General features: G+C 39.0%; 3 protein-coding genes across 5 annotated transcripts; all 3 read right to left on the bottom strand.

The window, feature by feature from the left end:
- Nucleotides 1-1,189: 1,189 nt before the first annotated feature.
- On the bottom strand, nt 1,190-2,760 carry LOC127769409 (40S ribosomal protein S27-like). The gene is made up of 4 exons (XM_052294996.1): nt 2,593-2,760; nt 2,338-2,439; nt 2,225-2,253; nt 1,190-1,524 (listed from the first exon to the last, which is right to left on the bottom strand). The coding sequence occupies exons 1-4, from the start codon at nt 2,758-2,760 to the stop codon at nt 1,398-1,400; spliced, it is 426 nt and encodes a 141-aa protein (XP_052150956.1). The 3' UTR covers nt 1,190-1,397.
- A 1,934-nt stretch (nt 2,761-4,694) lies between these two features.
- LOC127770453 (prolyl 4-hydroxylase 1) lies at nt 4,695-15,840 on the bottom strand. 2 transcript variants are annotated; one of them, XM_052296177.1, is made up of 11 exons: nt 15,695-15,840; nt 10,395-10,442; nt 10,038-10,090; nt 9,011-9,076; nt 8,726-8,800; nt 8,098-8,172; nt 6,900-6,970; nt 6,759-6,810; nt 5,992-6,081; nt 5,091-5,183; nt 4,695-4,952 (listed from the first exon to the last, which is right to left on the bottom strand). In XM_052296177.1, the coding sequence occupies exons 1-11, from the start codon at nt 15,705-15,707 to the stop codon at nt 4,845-4,847; spliced, it is 744 nt and encodes a 247-aa protein (XP_052152137.1). In that variant the 5' UTR covers nt 15,708-15,840; the 3' UTR covers nt 4,695-4,844. The 2 variants fall into 2 exon arrangements, with proteins under 2 accessions (XP_052152137.1, XP_052152136.1); XM_052296176.1 differs by lacking the exon at nt 15,695-15,840 and adding an exon at nt 11,270-11,523.
- LOC127770454 (acireductone dioxygenase 3) lies at nt 15,529-19,660 on the bottom strand. 2 transcript variants are annotated; one of them, XM_052296178.1, is made up of 7 exons: nt 19,328-19,660; nt 18,665-18,785; nt 18,367-18,461; nt 16,825-16,939; nt 16,541-16,666; nt 16,073-16,124; nt 15,529-15,948 (listed from the first exon to the last, which is right to left on the bottom strand). In XM_052296178.1, exons 1-7 carry the CDS (start codon nt 19,538-19,540, stop codon nt 15,870-15,872), a joined length of 801 nt encoding a protein of 266 aa, XP_052152138.1. In that variant the 5' UTR covers nt 19,541-19,660; the 3' UTR covers nt 15,529-15,869. The 2 variants fall into 2 exon arrangements, with proteins under 2 accessions (XP_052152138.1, XP_052152139.1); XM_052296179.1 differs by having other exon boundaries at nt 16,073-16,143; nt 19,328-19,658.
- Nucleotides 19,661-24,418: the final 4,758 nt, after the last annotated feature.

Raw genomic sequence — 24,418 nt, 5'->3', positions numbered from 1 at the left:
TTTTACACTTACATTCCTATCAAAATCCTACGTTTTTCCTATTCCTACGTTTTCTCAATCCTACAATTCAAAGGGGCCTTAATTGCTGCAAGATTTTGCTTGCTTTGGTTAGTTTTTTTTTTCAGCATAAGTTCTGATCTCTTGGAGTCTTGGACTTGGATATACTTCGATATGATTTTTTGTGTAGTTAGTAATCAGGGTTTACGATTCCGACAGCCCCTTCCGTTTCAGTCACCGGCAAAATTCGGAATTTCGTGAAATCCGATAAAAAACCAGTAAATTCCAAACAAATTTTATAAACAAAAATTTGAATACAAATCCCTTAATTTGCCGAAGTTCTCGAAAACCAGTCGGTTTTGGCGAAATTCCGATCGGTAATTTGTCTCTTTTTTAATTCTTTATTATTATTTTCTTTCTTGATGTAAGTTTCAATAAATACACACAATACATCATTTTTTTTCGAAAATTTATATCACAATTGGTTCTATGAATATCATAGTATTTATAAGATTTTGTTTGATTTTTTTTCTTTTTTTATCAATTCAAATTTGAATTTGGATGAAACTCCTCGAAATGTCAAACGGATTTTACTTTCGAGCCTCATCGAAACATCAAAATTTCACGAAATCCGACCGGATTTCGTCGGAATCGTAAACCCTGATAGTAATACCGTCTTCACCACAGCTCGAGCTCAGGAAAATGACGGAAAAGACAAACAGAAAGAGAAGAGCCGTAGTAATTCCACATACCAGTGAAAGAGATAGGAGGGAGACCCAGGGCCGGTTCTAATGGACTGTTCACATTGATGTTATTTTCACCCATACCATTATTTTTAGCAAAGTTATCAAAAAAAAAATATCTACGTTTAGTTTATTACCAAATTTAGTAAATACATAAAAAATTCTGTCAAAATTTTTACAATATTACCAACTTGCCAAAATTGGCAAATTTAGTAAGGATTATTTTGGCTACAATCTACCCTAAACTTTTCGAGACCTAGAGCAAAATAAAATCATCCAAGAAACCTGACATGAAACTTTTGTGCCCTTGATGTCATTCTAAGAAGGAAATGCATGACAATATATCCAGGTACTTGGCACTGTAACAAAATATTTTGCAGCTAAGCAAATTAGTCTCATGAGCAACGCAAGGCTAAAACCAAAAACCAAAATCTTGGATACAGAGAGAATTGAACAAGGTGGAGGGGCACGCATTATACGAAGTAGCTTTCTCCAGCACAAAATGCAAGATACATAACGCATTGCTACATCATGCAGGGCAGTAAACAGGTAGGCATAATTAACAAAATTTATGGAGTACACATCAGGAAGGGTAACGGGATAGTATTGTTCAGCAGGGCATTTCTGTCCCAGTAACAACAAGCCACACAGCCTAACCTAGTCGCCCTTCCGGCGGAAGGAGCAGCCCTCCGTGAGCCTGGCCTTCCCACCAGTAGGCTGGCAGAGCACGGTCTGGCAGCCCGGGCACACAACCACGGTCTGGGAGTGGCTGAATACAGTCGTTCTGCAATCACCGCAAGACATACAGGTTAGAAGATGCCAACATTAGATCAAGATGTCTAAAGCAAAGTTAGGCAAATTATATTGCTTAGAGATGGCGCCAATTTCTGGTTTCTTTGAATTGGTTGATCATCAATACAATTATACAAACAAGCCGGATACATCACAAAGCAGAATTGGACATTTCAGATTTGCCATTCTACAAAATTATGTACAATATTACAAGTGCGAATGATGAATTCATGATCACCTCAACGATTGGGCGACCTATGGTGTGATTTTTTTTTTCATGTACATCTGATTTAAGTCCAGATTATCAGGGGTTCACGGGGACTGGTCGTTCCAAAACATGCCAAAAGCACTTGACTGTTGAAGCGATAACAAAAGCAGTATCATCACCACGCTAATTTCCATTTCTTATCTAGGCTATCCGACTTACTTACAACACAACGCATTAACAATGCATACCAACAATAAGCGATGGTTTCACTTGCTAGAATCAATTTCATATCTAAGACTACTCTGCAAACCAGTTCTAATTCATATCTAAACCTACTCTACAAACCATCCTTAATCATAACTAAAATTAAAAACAGTTTATCTCAATCTTCACACATCAAGCATCAAAGGGCGGTAACAAGTAACATAACAACAGAAAAATTAACAATGGAGAGAGAGTGAGCGGATCAAGAAGAAGCTCGTACATGTTGAAGCAGCCCTGGCACTTGACATCCTGCACACAAGGGCAAAACTCAGCAGTTAGAAGATTCTTGCCGTGCAAAGAGAATTCATCCACACATAGGGCGGCGCGTAGTACCATGAAGAAGGAGTTGGGGGACTGGACGAGGCGCTTCTTCTTGTGCTTCAGCTTCTCCAGCTCCGCCGGCGGGTTCAGCAGGTCGATGTCGTTCGAGAGCACCTGCTCGTTCCCCCAAACACAAACAAACAAACAAACAAAAACCCAAAAATCAATCGCGGTTATCATTCACGGATCAAACGAACGGCGCGCGCAGCCATGCGAGGCGGCCGATTCGAGGGATCGAGATCGAAGCGGCGGCGGCGGCTTACGTACCATCTTGAAGTTGGAGACGGCGGCGGCGGCGGCGGAGAGCGAGGAGGTGGCGGCGCGGGGGGAAGGGGGGCTAGGGCTGGAAGAAGAGGGGGTCGCGCGAGATAGGAGGCGATGGATTTTATACGTGGATGCGGTGGATCTGGACCGTCCATTGGATGATCGTTGCATCCTGGCCTTCCGTGAAGCTGCGGAGGTCGGTTTGCTACTCAGTGTGTTTGATGTCTTCCTTTTGCGTCACCGCACGCGCAACACCACACGGCTACACCTTGTTTAGGATTGCGTTTAAAGAGACAGAAATCAGCGATAATTTTGGTCTTACTAAAATTATGTTACAAACTAGCCCTGCATATGCGTGATATTTGTAGACACCGGTATTTTGAATCCTGGTGGGTGGAGTCAATGCAGGCTAGTTTGTAACATAATTTTAGTAAGACCAAAATCATCGCTGATGTACTCACGACTCCACCACCATACCACCTGCGCTTACCTTACTCGTTGTCTTCTTTGAAATGGAGGATTTTTTTTTTTTGGAAGATTTTTCATTTTGAGCAATTGAACTAATTCTTGGTAAATATTTCTGTAATATTGCTATGATGAAAATTACCGTTCAATAAACGGAGAGTATTTTTGTTACTCAAAAATTAGAATTGGATTGAAGTTGTAACTTGTAACTGATTGCATTGTCACTCGGGGATGGAATCCCATCAGATTCCAAGAATTTGCCCCGTAGAACTTAAAGGCAATCAAAAACCAGATGTGACTTTATACGATTTGATGAAACTTAATTAAGCTTTGTAAAATTTAGGGTATGATGGTACATTAGCCAGCAAATATTGGCAAACCTAATTTTCGAAGTTACTCTAAGGCTGAGTTCTTATCTCTACTTTCCCAACTCACCTCCCTCGTTTTTCGCGCGCACGCTTTTCAAACTGCTAAATGGTGCATTTTTTTAAAAAATATATATATGAAAGTTACTTTAAAAAATAATATTAATCTATTTTTCAAATTTATTTTAGTTAATACTTAATTAATCATGCGCTAAACGCTGCTCCGTTTTGCGTGCTAGGAAGTGAGGGTTCCTAACCCTCACTCCCGAACACAGCCTAAATGTACCATCATATTTTGCGAATATCCTGATGTGGAGCAAAGAGTAACATCGACTTGCATCATATGCGATGACAATTTTACAGAAACCTTGGCATAAGGTTATAGAAAAGACAAAAACAAAACAAAAATATTATTAGTGCCAATTTTTAAGGTCAATGTTGTCGCTTTGTAATAACGTTTGGTTTGGTACCTTACCAAATCATTTGTAGGATCTATTTGGTAAAGCTTCTGACTGCTGCAATTTCTCATAGAATTATAAACTCCCCTAAATAGTCCAACTTTTTATCTAGATTATAACAAACTGACTACCAATCGGCTACTTCTCAGTATTTTAAACTCTCTAAATATGCCCGTAGTATCAAATCTTGGGCAAGTCTTAAACATACCAAATTTTTTGGTATGTTTTTGGCGTTGGCAAATATTGGCATCATAACTACAAGGCAAAGTACTATTTAAGTTACCAACTAGGTAGGACAATTTGCATCAAACCAAAAGAGCCATAATATTAATGGTTGACCTATTATGACGCAAAGAAGCTTGGAGTTCGAACCAAAGCTCAACCATAACTTGCCCTTAGGCCTTCTTTAATTCTCTGGAACCTTATAACTTTTATGGATTTCAGTTGAAATTGAACAGAATTTCAACCAAGTATGAAGTATCACCTTTCCTCTTCCAATGTCCCAACAGGATCTCATATTGCCGTTCTCATGGCATCACAAATTGCCGGCTTGAACTTTTTACTCGACGATTCAACTGACTTTCACAAAAAAATGATAACAACACTCGGGAGCAGTTTCCAGCGGACGGTTCACTGAACCTTGATTATGATTTGAAAATCCATTTCCAAAAACCGTGCTAGTTTTCATTGTTATATAATTGTACATTATATGGAAAAAATAAATTAATTCGTTTTTTCCCCTTCCAGCGCCTGTCCCAGTTACCACCTTGCTGAAGCCGGAAGGATAATAACAGTGGTGTGCGGTGCTAAAATTGCCTAAGTAAAACGAAATATGAACGTGGGGTTATTTAACTTTCATATGCTTGCAAGATTCCTGAAACGTTTCATTACATATAATAGAAAGAATATAGCTCCATATCTGCATAGCCAGAAATTAGAAGGCATCATTCTTCGCCTCATCTTTCGCTCAAACAAATTCTTTTTGCCTCATCCATTTCGTAGCTGACCATTTCTCCCCTTCCAGAACAGGGCACCCACTATGAATGCTGTTTGAGTCTGTTTCACCATCGAGTCCCTGAAACAATCAAATTAGCATGGAAGCCGAAGAAATTAGTTGACTAACGGAGCACTGACAATTTAAGAAAATATCTGGATCTAATGACAATGGAATGTGTTTTGGTTCATGCTTTATCTAGAACAAATTATAACACACCATGCTCCAAAATAGCACAGCATCTCCTTTGTTTGGCTTGACACATAATCCTTTGACCATCTTCCCGCCACAGCTACATTCACCATCTCCTGCCTGGAACAGAGGTGATAAATTCAGAATATCAGGCAAGCACACCACAAATCATATAACATAAAAGCTAAACAAAGACGGATGAAGCAGCTCCACAACATGTTACATCATGCCATGTATCAGAAGATGTGTAAACGTGGAAAGAAGAACCTAAGGCTGGGAAAGCATGGCTGCAAATTGCTCATGCAAAGGGTTATTCACCTAAAAATGAGATTCAAAGATAATTTGAACTCAAGGGCCTTAAACATCTGACAGATCAACTATGAGGCCTATTACATATTGCGTTGTTCTTAGGATTGCATTCCACATTGCCAATGCAGTTATTGTGGCCATATGAGAGCACAGAGGTCGAGTTGTAAGCTGATGTTACCATAATCAACACAACCAATTCCTCCAGTGGATTCAGTAGTTTCCCTTGAAGCACGAAAAAGTTATCTGCTGGTACAGCTATGACTTAGGAGTATGCCAAAAAAGAATGGCGTTTTTGTTAGCCAGGAAAATTTTTTCCAGACAGCTACAGTGCTCAGTGATAACCAATAGTATACTAGTATCACATGGTTTGTATAGACAACAGATACATGTTCATAAATTGTTTCAATAATTTTTACATATTCAAGAGAAACATGGAAATAAAAAAGATAGCGTGAACGTGCTGCACAACAAAGAGTGGCACTTGACCACATTTTGTGCTGATAAGATCCAAGGAAAGAACTATGGCATAAATGAGCAAACATAAGTAAAGCTGAACCAGAAGAAAAATGTACAGAGCTTTTGATATTGTAAGAAGCTATGTCAGTATAATTCAGCTAACCTGAGGAAAATGGGTTTCACCCCCTTCAACACCATCAGTCAAATACATCAACATTGTTGCAACTCGCTGGCCCCCACGTTTGATGTTGAACTGCAGATTAAATATTCATGGTTTTATTGATTTGCATTGCTAGTTAAATGAAAACTGCACTCTTGGTCTCTAAGCTTTTCAGACTATAGTTCCCACTAATCCACCCTAAATTCAAACCCAACTTTATTACATTTTCTAACATCAAAACTCGTCAAATCAAACCCCAAAGTAGATCTTGTGGGCATTTTTGCTTGACGTGTCATCTTAGCTGGCACTTGAGCTGGCTATAGATGATGATTTGGATAAGAAAATTCATAAGACGTTTAACATGTTAGCCACCTTTTCCTCTTTTCCCCTTCATTGTCGACAGAAAGAGCTGAAGGGCCAAAAGTGGGCTTTTTCCTTGGTTAAATGTACTACTACTACTACTCCCACTGTTTTTAAATAAATGGCGTCGTTGACTTTTGGACATGACGTTTAACCATTCATCTTATTTAAAATTTTAGTGCAAATATGCAAAAATATAAGTCATGCTTAAAATACCTTTAATGATAAAACAAGGAATAATGAAATAAATGATATTTACATAGCCTTTTTGAACAGACGAATGGTCAAACATCATATCCAAAAGTCAACAGCGCCGTCTATTTAAAAACGGAGGTAATGACTAGCCCAGTGACGGCAAAGGAAACTATAGCTCTCTGCTCTCCATAGCATATAAAGGGAGTTCAACTTACAGTGTCAGAAAAGTAATCATGATGTGGCCTGTAATATTGGCTTGGTTCATACCTGTAGTACTTGAAGTTAGCTTGAAAATGATTGATTAATAATCAAGGCAAAGAACTTAGGGGAAAAAATACTGTCGGTTATTCTAGTACCGTAATACTTGGATGAGTTCTCCATTTTCTTCAGGTATCTGAGAGTACACAGAAATCCTCTTCTCTATAGACTGGAGAAAGCAAAGCAAACATTAATGATAGAAGAATGAAGTATTCAACTACTAAGGTTTAAACCCACTGACACAAATTTCAGTCGAACATGTGACAAGGGCAATTTAAAGCAATGGATGATGCATTGTTGGATAATTTGATAGCATAATTAGGTAATAGTGTCAGCAAAAGCCAAAATTTCCTGTGAAATTATCCATTAACAGTGCATTAAAATGCACCGTTAAAATTTTTCAGGATTACCACAGAAATATAACATAAATATATGTCAGCTACTTCTGTATTGCAGTAGTTCAGGGAATTTGTCATATTTTATACATTAAGTGAGTAGTTGACATTGGTGGAGTAGGAATAAACACAAGCTACATTTTTTGTCAGAGGGACCATGCCATAAAAGGAAACAGTTTGATCCATAAGTACCATGTCAGGAATCAGAGTTTCATTGCCGCCAAAAATATTTCTAAGTATATGTCATGTGCTGTTGCTGGTACTTTTGGCAACACGAACAGAAGCTACAAATTCTATTAGCATAACTTTTGCATTGATACAAAAGGTATGTTAGTTCTACATAACCTTTTAGGTCCATGGTTTTGGTTTTATTTTGACGTTGTAATAGACAAATAATAAATAATCGCAAAATTATATCAGTACCAAATTTTGGTTCAATTTCTAAATAGGATGTACTAGTACCTTAGTTTGAATCTAAAATTAGGAGCGAGGAAAATCTCATACATTCTTCTTCTTTTGACCTAACAGATAAAAGAAAAGGACAAAGTAGTTAAATGGCAGTCTAGGTGTGGCCCATTTTGTATGTTGATTTTAAACTAAACAATGCAGTCAATTTAGGAAACGAATGATAATATCATTTTTATGTCAAACTTATGAAATATGAAGAGAAGATGACCCGTTTCTAGCCACCCAATAAAGATACTCTTGTATTTGCGGTGTCAAGTAATGGCAACTTAACAACCAATTAACACCCCCCCCCCCTCACAAAGTAATTTGTTGCAGTACAGACATATCCTGAGAAGACCAAGTTATTTCTCTCAATAGTATAAAGGGAATTTTTCACATGAAGCAATAAGCGGCAAGGAGTAAGGCACCTAGAGTTGGGGTATGATGAACGGACCTGAATGACTGGTAACTTTCTTTCTTCAGAACTCACAAACATACCAGAACTTGTACGGACATTACTTTTAACACCCTGTTCCACAAAACATGCCAAGTTAGCAATAACCGAAATATTAAAAGGACATGAAAAATATTTCCGGGGTTTCAGAAATAGAGAACTACAAAAAAACCCAATAGATGAGGGTTCTATGATTGCCAACAGCAAAATCCTCAGAACCATTTGAGAAATATGAGCTATAAATAATCGTTTAATAAACATTACGAATGGTTCCATAAAGCAGATCACACAATAAAAAGAAAAACCTCAGTTTTCTCTCCAAAAAAATAGATCGTATTAATGCTCAAACTTTTTTTTCCTCAACCTTGATGAAGAGAGGAATGTTGACACAAAGGTTTTACAAAGATTTAGAAATAGAAAAAGAAAGAAATACATTATCAACTATCATCTGAACTTTATAAATCTACTAACTTTATAGAAAATAATAGCTATCTAATATTTAGATACAAAGAGAATGTACCTTCCACTTGCTATGAAGTAGAAAGCAACTATTATAGAAAATAATAGCTATCTAACATTGAGATACAAAGAGACATTCCACATTCTAAGTATAAGGCAAGAAATGTACCTTTCCTGTTGCGACATCCACTACAGTGGAAATCTGTAGTCTTGGTCTAGCAATTGCTCTTAGATAATCACACTCCTGCAAAGATTAGCACAAGTATACTCAGCAACAACTATTTTGGCCATTGTCCACCAGATTGGTGGTTTATGCATGTAATGTTGTTGCCTGGGCTTACAGTTTTTCTTTGGATACATGCAAATAGCAAGGGAAGTATATGCCTGAGTCACCAAATACAAGAGCTGATGAAAAATATTTAGCAACACCAAACTACAAGAGACAGGGCCCAACCTCAGAACTAAGAAAGTTATGGAAGACAATTATCCGAGGTGACCAGCTGATGACTTCAGGCTTCACCTACAGATTATGAACAAATTGAAGTCATTAGATTTTTTGTGTTTTGAGCCTGCTACAAATTAAGTTGCCAAAGAAGACTAAAAAAGGTTAAAAATAACGTGCTCAATTGCCCATACAAAGTGAAACTGATAAAACACACCATATCATGAATGGATGCTCATTGGTCAACAAAAGATATACAATCTTGCAACAAAGAAGAACAAAATTTTTATTTCAGCTTATAGAGGCTGAGAGAATATTCTTCCTTTTTTTTTAAAAAAAGAAAACAATTTCAGTAGATTCTAAACCCTGTCAGAATAAAGGTTTAGAAAAGTTCCTACATCTCAAGCTAAACCTCACAACAAAGCTTTACATGGTTCTACATCTACATATAGAGCTATATCCTATTTGATCAATCATTAAAAATTTACATCTATTATATTGATAAAAGAAAGTTCTAAGAACCTATTCCATATCACAGTTCACTTCATAACTGCATGCATAATCAATGGAGGAACCATCATACTTGACATTTCATCTCTGTTATTTTCCAATCAATTGCATATGAACCAAATCAACTTGCTAGCCTTTTTGCAAATTAAGCAGTTGATAGATATAATTTTCTTTTTATCATGTAACATGATCAAAACCCAGTTAAATTCCAGAACACACAACACAAGATGATATTGAAAATGAACAGACACACTTTTGCGCATATAAGAAGCTCATTTTTTTTAATAAATATCGAAATTGGAAACGAATCAAGTCAATTTTATCTGGCCACCTGTAGAAAATAGACAAAATATATAAAGAAGTAAACAAAGCTAAGACTAGCTTTCCACTGTCAGTTTATTCCTCAAACTTGCCTAATAGACTTCAAATCCCCAAATTTATCTGATGTTTGTGTTGTAAATTTACAAAAAAAATTATTGGCATATATACAGATTAGGCCTCAAGCATTTCAGAAAGTAGCATTACATACCAATCCTAGACGAAGAAAAGCTGCTTCTTGATCATTCTCCAAATGTGTTACATCTGCCATGCAGAACGCCTCACGCTTGGTTACACACAATCACCGAGGAAAGACTAGTAAATAGCATGTAATTGATGGTTCTCTGGATTTTGATTTACTCAGATGCAGGTATGCAGCCCTATGCTCAACTGAATTGCTGGCACTAAAAAAGTTTTTCGTTTGACATGGATTGAGCAATAACAAGCATATGCATAATGCCACAAAAGACAAGTACAAGGCTGTTCCAGTTATATTGGAAGTAGAGGGAGGAGAAGGTGCACGCATGTATTATTAGAATGCAATAAATAAAAGGGAGGATAGACATACGTGAGTGATCATCTATCCGGCGGAAAAACGCTAACTGAAGTAAAGAGCCTGAAATTGTGTAGAACAAAGCAAGATGAGACAATTATTTCATTGAAGCAGCACATATAAATTTGTACACGACCAATGGCAATGCTAATTGAAATAAAGTGCCAAGGTTTGCAGAAAAGGGAGCAAAATGGAAATAAACTATACTCAATGACCCAGTAGGCCTAATCTTTCGTCCAGATCAGATAAAACTAAAGGCAAATATAGTGTTTACTTGAATTTTCTAGGACACACTGTGCTGAATCGGATGCTCCAGTACCATAAGACCGTGAACACCTGAATAAGTACAGCTTAATTATTTCGACCGCTCATATGTTGAGCTACGGCATGCACCACCATGTAAGCTCAAACTTAAGTAGCTTCCAGCTAGTGATGCGAGACCAGAAACCACACCAATCAAGCTCATTAGCAGTAGCACACCTACTAGCTCTAAGCTCTTACTCACTGGCTCACACACAAGTGACAATGGCTGGCATCCCTGCGCCCATCATGAAATCCATGCGGATGGCAACAAGTCAACAGGCACTGGGCTGCCATGCTTCCACTGCAGCCGCAGGAAGCCACGAACTAGCAAAATTTTCAGGCCATTTCCCACCAACCCAGCAAACCCAAGCGTGTCAGATTCAGCCCCCAGCCCAGCACCCCAAACCATCAGTCGCCGACCAAATCATGGCCACAGTGAGGAACACAGCTCCCCCAAAATGCATCAACCAAACCAACCAAGCGGAGCACCCCACGGCGGCGAGGCAGAGCTCGCCCTGATCCCCAAATCGAGACGGGCGCGTGCTGCTCCTCCTCCTCAGAGCTAGCTAGCCGACGGCGCGACTCACCTAGGATCATGCCGAGCGTGACGAAGGTGAGCAGCGGCAGCAACCGCCGCGCCCGCGCCCGCGCCATCCCCATCCCCGCCGCCGCCGCCGCCTTTGCTATTTTTGGCGAGAAATCCCGACGAATCTCGGCGGCCTTGGTCGACGACCTCGCCGGAGTCGGGCCGCGGCCCGGTCGCCTCGGCCTTTTTTCTCTTTTTTTTAATGTTCTTTTTGCCCCCTTCCCGTGTCTCTCGCGGTCTCTTCCCCCCGCACGCGAGTCCACCACGTCAGCACGAGTCCGAGTCGAGTAGTAACTCCACTCCACGCGACCACGCGACCCCGCTCTTTATAAGCAGCGGCTCACTCGCCACGTAGGCGTAGCCTAAAGTACGGCACTATTATACGTTGTACCTGCAAGGCAGCGGCAACGGCGATGATGGCTGGCGGCGAGGGTGGGGGCGTGGAAGACTACGCGGCGTGGGTGGCGGCAACGATATTCTGCCGGAACAACAGCGACTACGCGCCGGAGAACCCCGACGGCCTGCCGCCGCCAACGAGAACGCTGCGGTGCACCTGCCGTCGTGGCGGCGGCGAGGATCGGGACTTGTTGTGCGTGCTGCATCAGCTGGATGACTGTGATGATGTTGGTGTGGTTGGTGAGGAGGGGTGGGTGTGGCCGCGGAAAGCGATGGGTTCGGTTGTTGAGGTCGTCGTGCCGAGCACGTGGGAGCACGGAGTAGGGGCGTACCTAGGGTACGTTAGGTGGCGGCGTATGGTTAAGATGTACTCACGTTTCTTCTTGGGGTAGTATTACAGCGAAAAAGGATGATAATGATGTAAACGAGTCAAGCCGTGCACATGTGTATCATTGACTTATAAGCTCGTTGACTTTATAATTAATTTGGTAAAAAAATTAGTAGGTAATTAATCCTCCTTATCACTACCCGATTTCTTTGAAACCAATAGAGATTTGCAACATGAACTAGTAGACTGTTCATGTGGCATTATATTCAATTTTTATATAACTGCTCGTTACTAATATTTTATTGCCTCGGCTAGTACCGTAATTTTAAATTTTAATCATCAACAAATTTTAAAGGGTTAGGTTTTGATTGTTGGTATATTTTAGAATTATATTTAGGATGCAAGATTAATATGGCATACCTTTGACTTTTAAAATATATTATTCAAAAAGATGAGGGACCTAAGTTTGAAGATGATTAGTATTTAAAGACGAAGGGAGTATGTGTATCTATATATTTATCCATAGTAACATATTTTTTTACCTTGGTTGTAAAGTTAGACTAGCAACAACATATACCTTTTTACTTTAGACCACCATTTATCTTTACGAATTGTCTCTCTCCGGCCTATTCTACCTCCAGTGGTCCAATTCAACATCTCTCTTCTCTCCCTCCTATGTCTTCCTCTCCATATCGCCAAGCCAAGCCATCAAGGATGAGGCCATCGGCTACCATCAGCATGAGTTCAAGTGCGAGTCCAAGTACCCCACCCAACCTGACACAACCCCATGCTACACAACCCCATGCTTTTTATAAGCGGCTCACTCTCCAAACTCTCCAGTCACCACTTAGCACAAAGTACATTGCGTTGTGCAGTGGCGATGGCTGATGGCGTGGACAGCTACACAGCATGAGTGGCGGCGATGATATTCTGAGATGGCCTTCTGTTTCGGGCTCTGGTGAAACGACAGCTTTCGTGAAATCCGGTGGAAAGCTGGTAGATTCCGAACAAATTTCATAAACCTAAATTTGAATACAAATTCCTTGAGTTTACTGATAACCTCGCGAAAACCGGTCGACTTTGGCGAAATTCCGAGCGAAATCATCAAAATTTCAATTGGTAACTATAAAAAGAGGTAAACTGAATTTTTCCCTTTTTAATTCGTTATTCTTTTCTTTCCTACTATAAATTTCAGTAAATACACGGAATACATCAAATTTTTCAAAAATTTATATCCCAGTAGGTTTTACGAATATCATACTATTTATAAGATTTTATTTGATTTTTTTCTTTTTTATCAATTCAAATTTGAATTTGAAAACTCATCGAAATCTCATACAGCTTCTACTTTCGAGCCTCGTCGAAACCTCAAAATTTTGGAAGGCCATCTCGGAATTGTGAACCCTGGTGGTCGTGCCAAGCCCACGGGTGTACGGAGTAGGGGCGTATCTAGGGTATGTGAGGTGGTGGCATACGCGATATCATGCGTTTCTTCGTGGAGCAGTACTACGGCGAATAAGGATGATGATGATGATGATGATGCAAACAGTTCAAGCTGTGTATGTGCATATCATTGACTTATTGACTTGTTGACTTTATAAGTACTCATTCCGTCAAAAAAAAAATATAAACCTTGGGTTTCCGTGTCCAACGTTTGACCGTCCTTCTTATTTGAAAAAAATATGAAAAACATTAAAAAGAAAAGTCACGTATAAAGTATTAATCATGTTTTATCATCTAACAACAACAAAAATACTAATTATAAAAAAAATTCATATAAGACGAACAGTCAAATGTTAGACACGGAAACCTAGGGTTGTCTTTTTTTAAGGACGGAGGGAGTAATGTGGTACAGAAAATTAGTAAGTAATTAATCCTCCTCACAATCCGATTTCTTCGAAACCAAGAGTGATTCGTAAAATGAACCAGCTGTAGACAGTTCATGTGACATTATATATATCCTATTCTTACATCAATAACATATTATGGACGTGACTCCCACTCGGGCGCCTGATGGGAGGAGGTTAAAATCGGGCGCTGACGTCAGCGCCCGATTTATGTGCAAAACTACTTTAAACTGATTTTTCTCTTAAATTACTTATCCAAATCATGATCCGATTGCACCATTAAATCCTTTGCAATCAAATATTCAAAACAAGACCACACATGGATATATTCCGACGAAAAAAAAATTAGCTTATTATTGAATTATTTTTAAATGTTGCACGATGTTCCACCAAGTATATCGGAATTGTTTAAGTAAATTGAAACTGTTTCAATCGTTTAAATCGGGAGCTGTTCACCTTATATAAAAATAATGTTTTAGCAAATAGCAAAAGAATGTTTCAACATTTGATCTATACATAGTGAAACATTGTGAGTACACTAGGTGAAACATTTTTCGGTGGAAAAAAATAAACCAAATTCCCTTAATAGGGGGTTTCCAAAATATGTGGTTGATTTGTTGCAAAAGAATGTTTCAGCTCACTGTAACATTAGATCCATCAATGAGTACACTAGGTGAAACATTTTTGGTGGAACAAAAAATAAACCAAATTCCCTTAATAGAGAGTTTCCAAAATATGTAGGTGATTTGTTGCAACGGCGCATTCCATAATATGAAAATCCACTGCAACATTTGATCCGTATATAGTGAAACATCATGAGTACATTAGCTGAAACATTGTAAAACTACTGGTTAAAACATCAAAAGAGACCATATGCAACATTAAAAAAATCAATAAAAAACTAAAATATTTTTTATCAAAATATAATCATATGTGGTCTTGTTGTAAAGATTTAATTGTAACGAAGTTAGTGGTGCAATCAGATCGTGGATTAGATAAATAATTTATGAGAAAAAAATGTGAGCATGTAGGAAAAGATTTTTTGCATGCAATGGCAGGTCATGCAGCGTGATTTTTCTCCCCTCCCGTCGGACGCCCGACAACCAGCATTATCGACATATTATTGCCTCAACTAGTACTGTAATTTTAAGTTTTGATCATCGACAAATTTTAAATGGTTGTACACTTTACAGTTATATTTAGGAATGCAAGATTAATATGAAATGCTTTTTAGACATGCAAAATATTGCAATCGAGTGTACTGTTATATTTAGGAATCAAGATTAATATGACCCCCTCTCCTTCTACTGTTGGACCCGATTGCTTAAGCCTTAAGGCTGTTGGATCCGGTTGATCCAAGCTTAAGAACTATGTGACTCCGCCGCTCTATGCTTAATTAGAGGGTACAAATTTAGTGACAAGTGGTAGTGGAACAAGGGCAATGGTGCCGTGATGGCCATTAACATCGTGGCAGGTGTGTTCAAGTACTTGTATTTTTATAATAATATGTAACGATTGCTAATACCCAGCCGCTATAGATGAGGTTTTGACGTCACCTATCACCTCTCATCTATAACGGCTGGTACGAATAGGCCATTGTATAGCCGTTACTAACGAGAGTATATCTGTTTATAACATCGATTGACAAACCCTGAAATCTAAGGGTTCGTAATTCTGAGCCGCTATATATAGATAAGGGTTCCTTTGATCAATGAAATGTGTATCAGTTGACATACCCATTATAGATAGATTGTTTTGAAATGTTATAAATGAGGAGGTCTACAGTAGTGCAAACACTTGCATTGGAGCAATTGTTATACGTACATGATACATTTTTTTTAAAAGAAAAACTTACATACACGATCCATATATATCTTGTCGTTGCTTGATCAAGAGATCAACCATTGGCCCATTGCACCCTATGTAACACCACCATCTTAATCACTTCGCAACATCAGTTGACGGATGCAGAAAACCTAAAATTTATTAATGATGTGGAAAGATGGGTAATGTTTTTTTAAAAATAAAATTTACTCCATTTTTGAGCGAATTCGATGCAATTGTCCAAATCTTGGGGTCCTTTTATGCAGAGCTTCTAAATACTTCTTTCTGAAGAAAACAAAAACAGAGGGGGGAACATGTTAATTATGAAGAAAACAAAAACAGAGGGGGGAACAGGTTAATTATCTTAGATTAACCCCGAAATTTATCCCTGCATAGTGAAATAGAGTACCTTTCAGGCAGATGATCATGAGGACGATTGTAAGCCGTCCAATCTGGCCCACCTGAAAATAAACGCATGGCCTGTAAAAACCCAAACAAGAGGTCCCCACGCCCCATCTGTCAGTTAATTAATCACGAAAGGATTACTGAACTGCAAGGAATTCTTTTGATACCCACTCAGAAACAAAAGAAAATGACTAAAAATATTTGAAAGGGTACCATGTCATGATCATGGTTAGGATAAAATTGTTGTTAAGGACCAAGTGGAATTTGCTGACAAACTATATATTCGCTCTTTATGAATCAAATAGTAGAGATAGTTGTCATTGCTTGGCTATTTTCGGAGCTAATGTGATGCGGTTAGCACAACTACCTTCAAAAGTTAAATCTGATAAAATCTCGTAGAAATAAACCAGAGATCAATCAGATTACATTTTACTTGGTTCTATTAATTGAAAATTCTATGCACTTTAATTACCTTTTATGTAGTTATTGGTATCAAGTGTGAAGCGGTGATAGATGCCGGCTGGCACAACGATGAGTGGCCCTTTCCTCACTGACACCCGGACCCACTTGTCATTCTCATCTCTCACGTCGAAGTAACCTTCATTTCAAAATTCAAACCCAACACAGTGAATATCGACAAATTTCTTTGTTTTTTGAGATGACAGGTTACGTTGTCAAAAGTCAAAACCACAACAAAATGGAGAAAATATATGGTAGCTACTGAAAATCAAGATGAAGTAAATTGCTCGTACATACCACTGCCATCAAGACAATAGCGGACTTCTTCATCTGTGTGGAGATGTTCTTCGAAGAATCTCTTGATCATCACCTCATAATTTGGCATTTTCTCTGGGGTCAATTCAACGATGTCCTAAGCAATTGCAAAAAATGCATACACTTAAGTTCGATTTTTTAGGTTGAATAATCAAATGATCATTATTAGCCGTAAGTAAGGTTACAATCCATGGCCATTGAGATCTAACTAGTGCTGGCCCAAATTAACCACAGCTTTGCTGCAAAGAGAGACTAAGATGTTTCCCGAAAGAGGTAAACCATATTATTATTATTATTTTTCTTTCATATAAACAATAATGAATGGCATATGGATATGCCAAAAAAATAAGTGATATGACGTGGATTTACTTATTAGTATATACTAGTTGATACCTCGTGATTTGCTACAACATGTTATACATTATATAAATGATAGATGTATATGTTTAAATAATGTGAAAGTAATGATTTGACATTGCTTGTATATTAAGTTATAAAAATATAACAAAATTGTAAATGATATGCGATGTTTGTGTGATATTTAAAATACTCTAGATAATACAATCTCCATTTTTTTAATATGCGACGCCGTTGACTTTTTTTATTAACGTTTGACCATTTATCTTATTCAATTTTTTTACAAATACAAAAATATTTAAGTTATTCTTAAAGAACATTCGATGATAAATCAAGTCACAATAAAATAAATGATAATTACAATTTTTTTTTATAAGATGAATGATCAAACATATTTAAAAAATTCAATGGCGTCATATGTTAAAAAACGGAGGGAGTAACTACTAGTGGATGATGATGTGGCATACTTGCATGTTGAGCTTTAGAAGTTAGTGGGTATCAACTATAGAGATAGTATATATATGTAACAGCAAGGTAATTGTTTCAAAGCTTCTACTCCCTCTCATAAATATTTGATATTTACAACAAGATTTGTTCAAACTTTTAAAAGTTACACCACCAACTTCTCCGATGATTAGTAAAAAAAAATGACACGTATATATTTATCTTGAAAAGGGCTATCACAATACCACCATAAACTTAATACTCTATCCATACTAAAATATAACAATTTCTTCACCAACATTCTCTTCACAACCAATCACAACCCTCCACCATTCATTTTTTTTTTCACATACCTCCACTTCTTAATCAATCACAATCTTTCCCTATTTAGTTCTATCTATTTTCTTAATAACCGTAACAAACTCTAAAATTTTTTATATTCAGGAGCGGAAGTAGATTTCATAAACTTGTTTAAAATAAAATAGATGAACAATTTCAATAGTTTGACCAGTTCCTATCGTGAACATCGAATATTTATGTCTATATGGGGAGTATATTTTGAAAGCAAACAAAAAACTAATTTTGTCATGCATGCATCTTTTTTTTAAAGTAAAGATTGACCTAATAGCATGTATATTTTGAAAGCAGAAACAAAAACTAATTTAAGCATGCATGCATCCTTTTTTTTAAAGTAAAGATTGACCTAACAGCAAGAAGACTAACCATGTGCAAGTAGCCTCTCTGTTCACGCATTGTCTTAAGGTTCTCATCGTGCTCATGGTTATCTGCATCTAATCGCATTGCAACGAGTCCAAGGTCTGCAAATTGCAAAAAAAAAAAAAAACTAATTAAAAACTCGTGATCTTTGTGTGTACACACACATACATACACACTAATGGTAAACATCGCATGGATATCGGCGCCACTGGAAAGAAATTAATTAACAAACTTACGAGGCTAAACAAAATTAACCTTTTTTTTAAAAAAAAAGCTCGATAAATATGTAGATAAATATATATACCAAGCAATTTGGCGAGAGGAAGAAGATCATCAGGCTGGCGGCGATGAGGAAGCCTCTGGTCCTCCTCCGCGTTGTCGTCGTCGTCCATGTACCATGCTTGCACAACTTCCTCCACATCATTCTGTGTCAAATATTCGGCAAAATGTTAGGATGATATTCGCGCAACAGGGTTTGAAATTTCTCAAAAGACAGCTTGCGCGCCCATTTTGGTTCAAACTAATTTTTTAATCCCAAACATATTTGTATAACGGAAAATTGAGCCGTTATATGTATGTATATATAGGTCCCATTTGGATTGCTCGAGATTCTGCGAAGCAACTATTATCCTATCGAATAACTATCCAATAAGAATCTCAAAATGTCAGGTTTTCGGTCTTCAGAATCTAGGTAAAAATCTAGGTTGTTTGAGATGCGAAAGATTCTTAAAGAAACCGTAGTGCGTGCGGGGAACTCCCTGAACATGCTATTGTGTCATGCACGGGCGCGCTCATCAATGCAATGTCATCTAAGAGCAAAAAACCCGAAGAAATCCCTTTGCTCCAACAATTAAAAAAACTTTGCTGCATTTTCAGTCAATTGGAACCTAATTTAACCTCTCATCTGAGTGATTTTTCTTTCTTACAGCAATTGGATTTGCGCTAATTAAGTACGTAATTAACGTACCTCGGAGCCACCGGCGACGACGGTGGTAGGGAAGCCCAAGCCGAGCTGGGAGAAGGGCAGCTCGTCGTCAACCAAGCTCTCAAGCCTCTCATCCGTCTCGCCGCCATTGACGCCGACGAGGAGAACGAGCAGAAGCAGAAGCAGCAGCAGCAGCAGCGGCTTCTTGGCGATGAGCATCATCAATGGCGATCTTGGCTTCTTGGCTTGCATCATCCTTTGCTGTCTGTGGATTATTGCCTTGGGATGATCGAATTAGTAGCCATTTATAGAGAGAGATAATTCACGATTTCATTAATCATTAGTTGACGAGATGAGCACGCGCGAGCTGCGAGGTCAATGTTAATAGAAATTGATTCTGATTGCATCGGCGCGTGCAGTGGTTTTGGCCGGTGGGAAATCAATCATATGTCGGGATGAGGGCGCTATATGTGTAGGAGAGTGCATGCAAATTGGGTTTAGTTTACAGCTTAATTGGCCCAGTTGTGGATTTGTTAATGACTTGAAGGTAGTGAAACAGAAACTCTGCATTTTGCTCTTGCTGCTGCTGCTGCAGAGGAGCCATCTGTGAATTAGCGCAAATCTGGGCCGTTCATTTAAGAAAGGTCGGCTGGACCTTGCGAGAATATTGTTTTACCTTTCAAAAAAAAAAAGCTACTCAGTGGTGTTTGAATCTCCTGAAGATATAAGTGTTTCACGTAAAACGAGGTGGTGATTAATTGAGTTTTAATTATTACAAACTTAAAAAATGGATTAATTTGATATTTTAGAGCAACTTTCATATAGAAAGTTTTTGAATGAAACGCACCGTTTAACAATTTGAAAAGCGTGTCACGAGTACCTAAAATTTCATCGAACTCTTGTTGGAGAATCGATCGCATAAACGAACGCAGCCTCAGTCCTACATATATGGGTGGATGATTGAAGTTGACAATTATAGGGCAGTTTTGTGAGAATACTCGCTTTGCCCTCAAATATAATGATTTTGAAGTTGTTTAACGAACATTAAGATGGAGAAAAAAAGACTTATATTATTCATTTAGTCAAGGTTAGTTGGAGTTAAGATGGTAATTGGAAGTAAGATGCAAGTAAATTTGAATGAGATGTGAGATTGATGGAGGCAAGTAGTACTTTATGAATCCTAGCTTGGATAAATTTTAAACACTTGGTATGCTACATAGTGTAATTTGAAAATATTAGAAATTGCATGTAAATGTAGATATAGTTTTAAACTTTATGTTCAGTCAATAGTCAATACATATATAGGACCTCTCGTTCGTACGTGCATGTCCAGGGAAAGAAACGACCTCATGTTAATCTTAACAAAAATTGCTTGATTAAGGATAATCATAGAGGTTAATAAATTCATATGAATTCAAGGTCAAGGCTTCAATTTTTTTTTCTTTATTTGATCAGCTGATTAGTTAACCAAACATACTTAGAATCATGTGATGATTTAATTGTGGTGACGAACAATTGTCAAAGGTAAGTGTTTTGTGAAAATATGATAAATAGTGTTTTCGATTGTCGGCTCTATGTGACCGGTCAAATCGGGCGGATGACGAACAATTGGTGGTGATGGAGCGGTTAGACCGGTGGTGATGGAGCGGTCTGACCGGGTTGTCCGACGGTTAGACTGACAGACTCCAGGTACAAGTCGGTTTCGGGTTATTTTCGTGGGATTTCTAGATTGCTTCATGGACATGCTTTCTAGATGGTTTCTATTCATATGTGATGCTATTTTGTGCTGATGTGAGCCAAGTTGGTGCGAACTTGTACTCGGATATAGAGTTTCTGTGTTGTGCAGGTGTTATTTGAGGCCATGAGAGTATAGCTGGTGATGAATCGGGACTAGGCTTGGGGGAAGTTGAGGTCAAGACAGTCAAGGATATCGCATGGGATGCTCAGCCTAGAGAACAATGTACGTGGAGATGAAAGTTTCCAGATGACATACACGTGGTGTTGTGTGCGTATGGAAAGCAGAGTCAAATTTGGATTGGAATCCAAGTTTGGAAAGATTGGAGTTTTTTTCTTGTACAGAAATGTTTCCTAGGGGATTAGAACTTCTTGTATGAGTTGGATTCGTGGCTAGGGGCAGTCACGTTATGGGTATAAATAGAGAGGGAGGGTGTGTCCTCCCGGTACCGGTTTTCAGAGAGAGTTGAGTTGAGAGAAAAGTTAGGGTTTCGAGTTTAGTCGAGATTTTGGTGAGAAGTCCTATTGGTGCACTTTGTAAATACTAGTTGATGCAATAAAGTAGAGATAGATCCATCTACATCTTCAAGTGTTCATCTACCGGTGTTTTCTGGATCTCGAAGGTTTGACCGGCAGCATAGGGGCGGTCTAACCGGCGGCGTGGCAGCGGTCTAACCGGAGACAATGAACCAGTCAGACCAGCGGCGACAAGCGGTAGCAGATGAGGAGGCGGCGGTCGGTCCGGCGGCGTATGGACGGTCAGGCCGACGGCGAAGGTGCGGTCAAACAGGTGAACACAAGGCGGTTAGACCGACTACGTCGAGATCTCCATCGATTTTGAGGGTAACTTTTAATTCCGCTAAAAGTTTTGGTTTTTGGTACTATAACCATTCACCCCCTCTGGTTGGCTTAGTTCTTGATAATCGATCGTACAACATAGGGTTAAAAAGACTAGACAGGGGTGTTCTGGAAGCCTCTTAATTGCTCCAAATGGATTCTACTCTCATAGATCATGTGAGCCTCCTCATTGGTTCAATGGTATCCAACGGTGTGTTTTTTTACCATTTGGATGCAACGATCCTTGCTATTTTAAATGATTTGGGTCATTTCACTTTGAGATACCTTGGTGCTTTCCAGGGGCGCGAGCCAGACAAAAAAGACGCCGGGGTCACTGTGAAAGAGCATTTGCAAAATACCGATAAAAAAACCATGAAAACCTTTTGGTTTTTGTCAATTCGCTAGTTTTAGAATGCTTTTCATTACAGAGTTGATGAAAAAATCATAAATAGTTTATGAGTTTAATTTTTTTTTACGAAGTTACCCAAAAACCAACGATTTTTACTAGCCAGCAAACCCTATGAACCGGACATGGGCCAAATTTTACCAAGAAAAAATAACATATGCCCTATGAATCACATCTTAACACTCGCATGTGCTCTCTCCATCTAAAAATATAAAAAGGATTTTGGTTGGATGAGATACGTGCTAGTATTGAATCTGGACAGAGGAGGGAGTAGCATCTAATAATGCATATGTAAAATATTGAGAGGAAAGTACGGCTCCATTACAAGTTTGCTTCCTGTCAATTTAGTAAAAACGGAAAAGTTAAAAGATATGGAGTACTATTTGAAGAAGATATTCATATGAACTGTGAACAACAGATCGGTTTCTAATTTCGTTACCTGAATTTGTGTTGAAAGGAACATCGGACCTTACAAGCTGCATATACTTTTAGTAAAAATCATCCTTTTATTTCAAATGGATCTGTTGGCTTAAGGGCCTTGTGTAGTTCACGTGGGCAATCAGGCCAATGGGCTTGCAAACCAGCCGGCTAATCACAAAGATTTTAATTAGTGGCTGTGCTCATGCAAGATAAACAGATGGGCTGGGGTCATATCAACAATTTTACCGGGGTCACATTCAACTACACCATATTTATCAAGTGGAATTTAGCTCCGGTCGTCGGTGTCCTAGGACCAATGTTCGCCTAAACGGCCACCTAGCCCGTCTGGACGGTGATTAATCGCTAGTCAGCGACAATTTGTCTAGTTTACACTCTAGGCAGTGAATTAGTCGATTTACCGTCTAGACGGTCCTAGTCGGTCCTAGGCGACCTGGATAGCCTGGACAGGACGGTGCTTGGGCGCAATTAGACAACGGGACAGTGCGTCTAGGCAGCGACTAGGCAATAGAAATCAAAATTTTGGCACGATAAAATTTAGAAGCGCCACGCGGGGCCGACTTGGTATAGAAGGGGATTTAGGTTGCCTTATTTGAGAGCCTGGAGAGAGAGCGCAACCCCTGCCTACCTCCTTTTTCACACCGCCACGAGAGACGGCTCCGTCGCCGCACCCATCGATCTTCCACCGCGCCGCTACGTTCTTCCCTCTCCTCCTCTGCTGCTCCTGCTCTCCCTCTCATCCTTCATCCTTGCCGTCAATGGAAGGTGGCAAACACACCGATTGAAGCAGTCAAGCATGGAACCACTCAAGCAACCTACGCCAACCCTAGATCAGGCCATCAGGGGATCAGGCGCCCCTCCACCACCTCACATCCTCTGTTCTTCCAATTCCAGATAAATTTTTCTTCCTCTCTCATAGCTCTAGCCTCTCAGATCTATAAAGTTATGATTTATGAATTATGATGTGCATGTACATTGGTTATACTGATGTGTTCGCTATTCCTATAGATTTGTACTAAACCCAATGCTTCGTGTGCAGTGTCAATGCGTTGTATTGACTCGATGATTTCTGAACTTAGCTATGATTTATGCTATTTGCCTAAATGCCTATATTTACTGAGTACCGAATGTCTAGAAGCAGTATTTTTGTGTGAAAGAAATAGAAAAAGCGTCTAAGTCGCCTAATCCGTCTAGTCGCCGCCTAATCAGCCTAGTCGCTAGTCAGTAGGTTGCCGTCCGACTAGCGTTTAGCGACTAGGTGAACACTGCCTAGGACCCCAATCCAACAATGTTAGCTCCGCCCCTGGTGCTTTCACCTATTAAGATACCGGAAAAAACTTGTAACCGGCTAGTCGTTGGCTTTTTTTATGGCACAAATTTTGAATACAATTTTTTGATTCGAAATCGATCTGCGTTGGTAATTTTCTTTTCAGTTTTAAATGAGATTTGGACTCAAACATTTGGCTAATGCATATGTCCTATCGAGTAGATTTTAGAGAACCCTAGGTTTTATGGCATATGTATCATAAAACTCTCAAGTACAAATGGGTCATGTTTTGGTGCAAACCATCTAAACCTAGCTGAACCGACATGCACCCTGCCTCCCTTCCTTGCCCTCGCTGCTGCCGAAGTTCCAAGTGAATGCAAGGACGGTGGTGATGGGGGGCGCTCTTTCAATTCAATCCCCTTTCGACGGCTTAGGACAGTGGTGGTAGAGG

The sequence above is a fragment of the Oryza glaberrima genome, chromosome 4, assembly GCF_000147395.1.
Source record: "Oryza glaberrima chromosome 4, OglaRS2, whole genome shotgun sequence".
Lineage (NCBI taxonomy): Eukaryota > Viridiplantae > Streptophyta > Magnoliopsida > Poales > Poaceae > Oryza > Oryza glaberrima.
Note: the sequence above shows the minus strand (reverse complement) of the source record. Positions and strands in the feature narration are given on the sequence as shown.

Excerpts from the sequence above, each read along its gene's own strand:
- LOC127769409 (XM_052294996.1), bottom strand. The coding sequence starts at position 2,760 with ATGCAACGATCATCCAATGGACGGTCCAGATCCACCGCATCCACGTAT. Across the intron at positions 2,440-2,592 it reads CCGTCTCCAACTTCAAGATG|GTGCTCTCGAACGACATCGA; the intron begins GTACGTAAGCCG and ends GGGAACGAGCAG. Across the intron at positions 2,254-2,337 it reads CCCCCAACTCCTTCTTCATG|GATGTCAAGTGCCAGGGCTG; the intron begins GTACTACGCGCC and ends CCTTGTGTGCAG.
- LOC127770453 (XM_052296176.1), bottom strand. The coding sequence starts at position 11,342 with ATGGGGATGGCGCGGGCGCGGGCGCGGCGGTTGCTGCCGCTGCTCACC. Across the intron at positions 9,077-10,037 it reads CTTTTCTTCGTCTAGGATTG|GTGAAGCCTGAAGTCATCAG; the intron begins GTATGTAATGCT and ends CATAATCTGTAG. Across the intron at positions 5,184-5,991 it reads GTGAAACCCATTTTCCTCAG|GCAGGAGATGGTGAATGTAG; the intron begins GTTAGCTGAATT and ends CCTCTGTTCCAG.
- LOC127770454 (XM_052296178.1), bottom strand. The coding sequence starts at position 19,540 with ATGATGCAAGCCAAGAAGCCAAGATCGCCATTGATGATGCTCATCGCC. Across the intron at positions 18,786-19,327 it reads TCGTCGCCGGTGGCTCCGAG|AATGATGTGGAGGAAGTTGT; the intron begins GTACGTTAATTA and ends TATTTGACACAG. Across the intron at positions 16,940-18,366 it reads AGAGAGGCTACTTGCACATG|GACATCGTTGAATTGACCCC; the intron begins GTTAGTCTTCTT and ends GCAATTGCTTAG.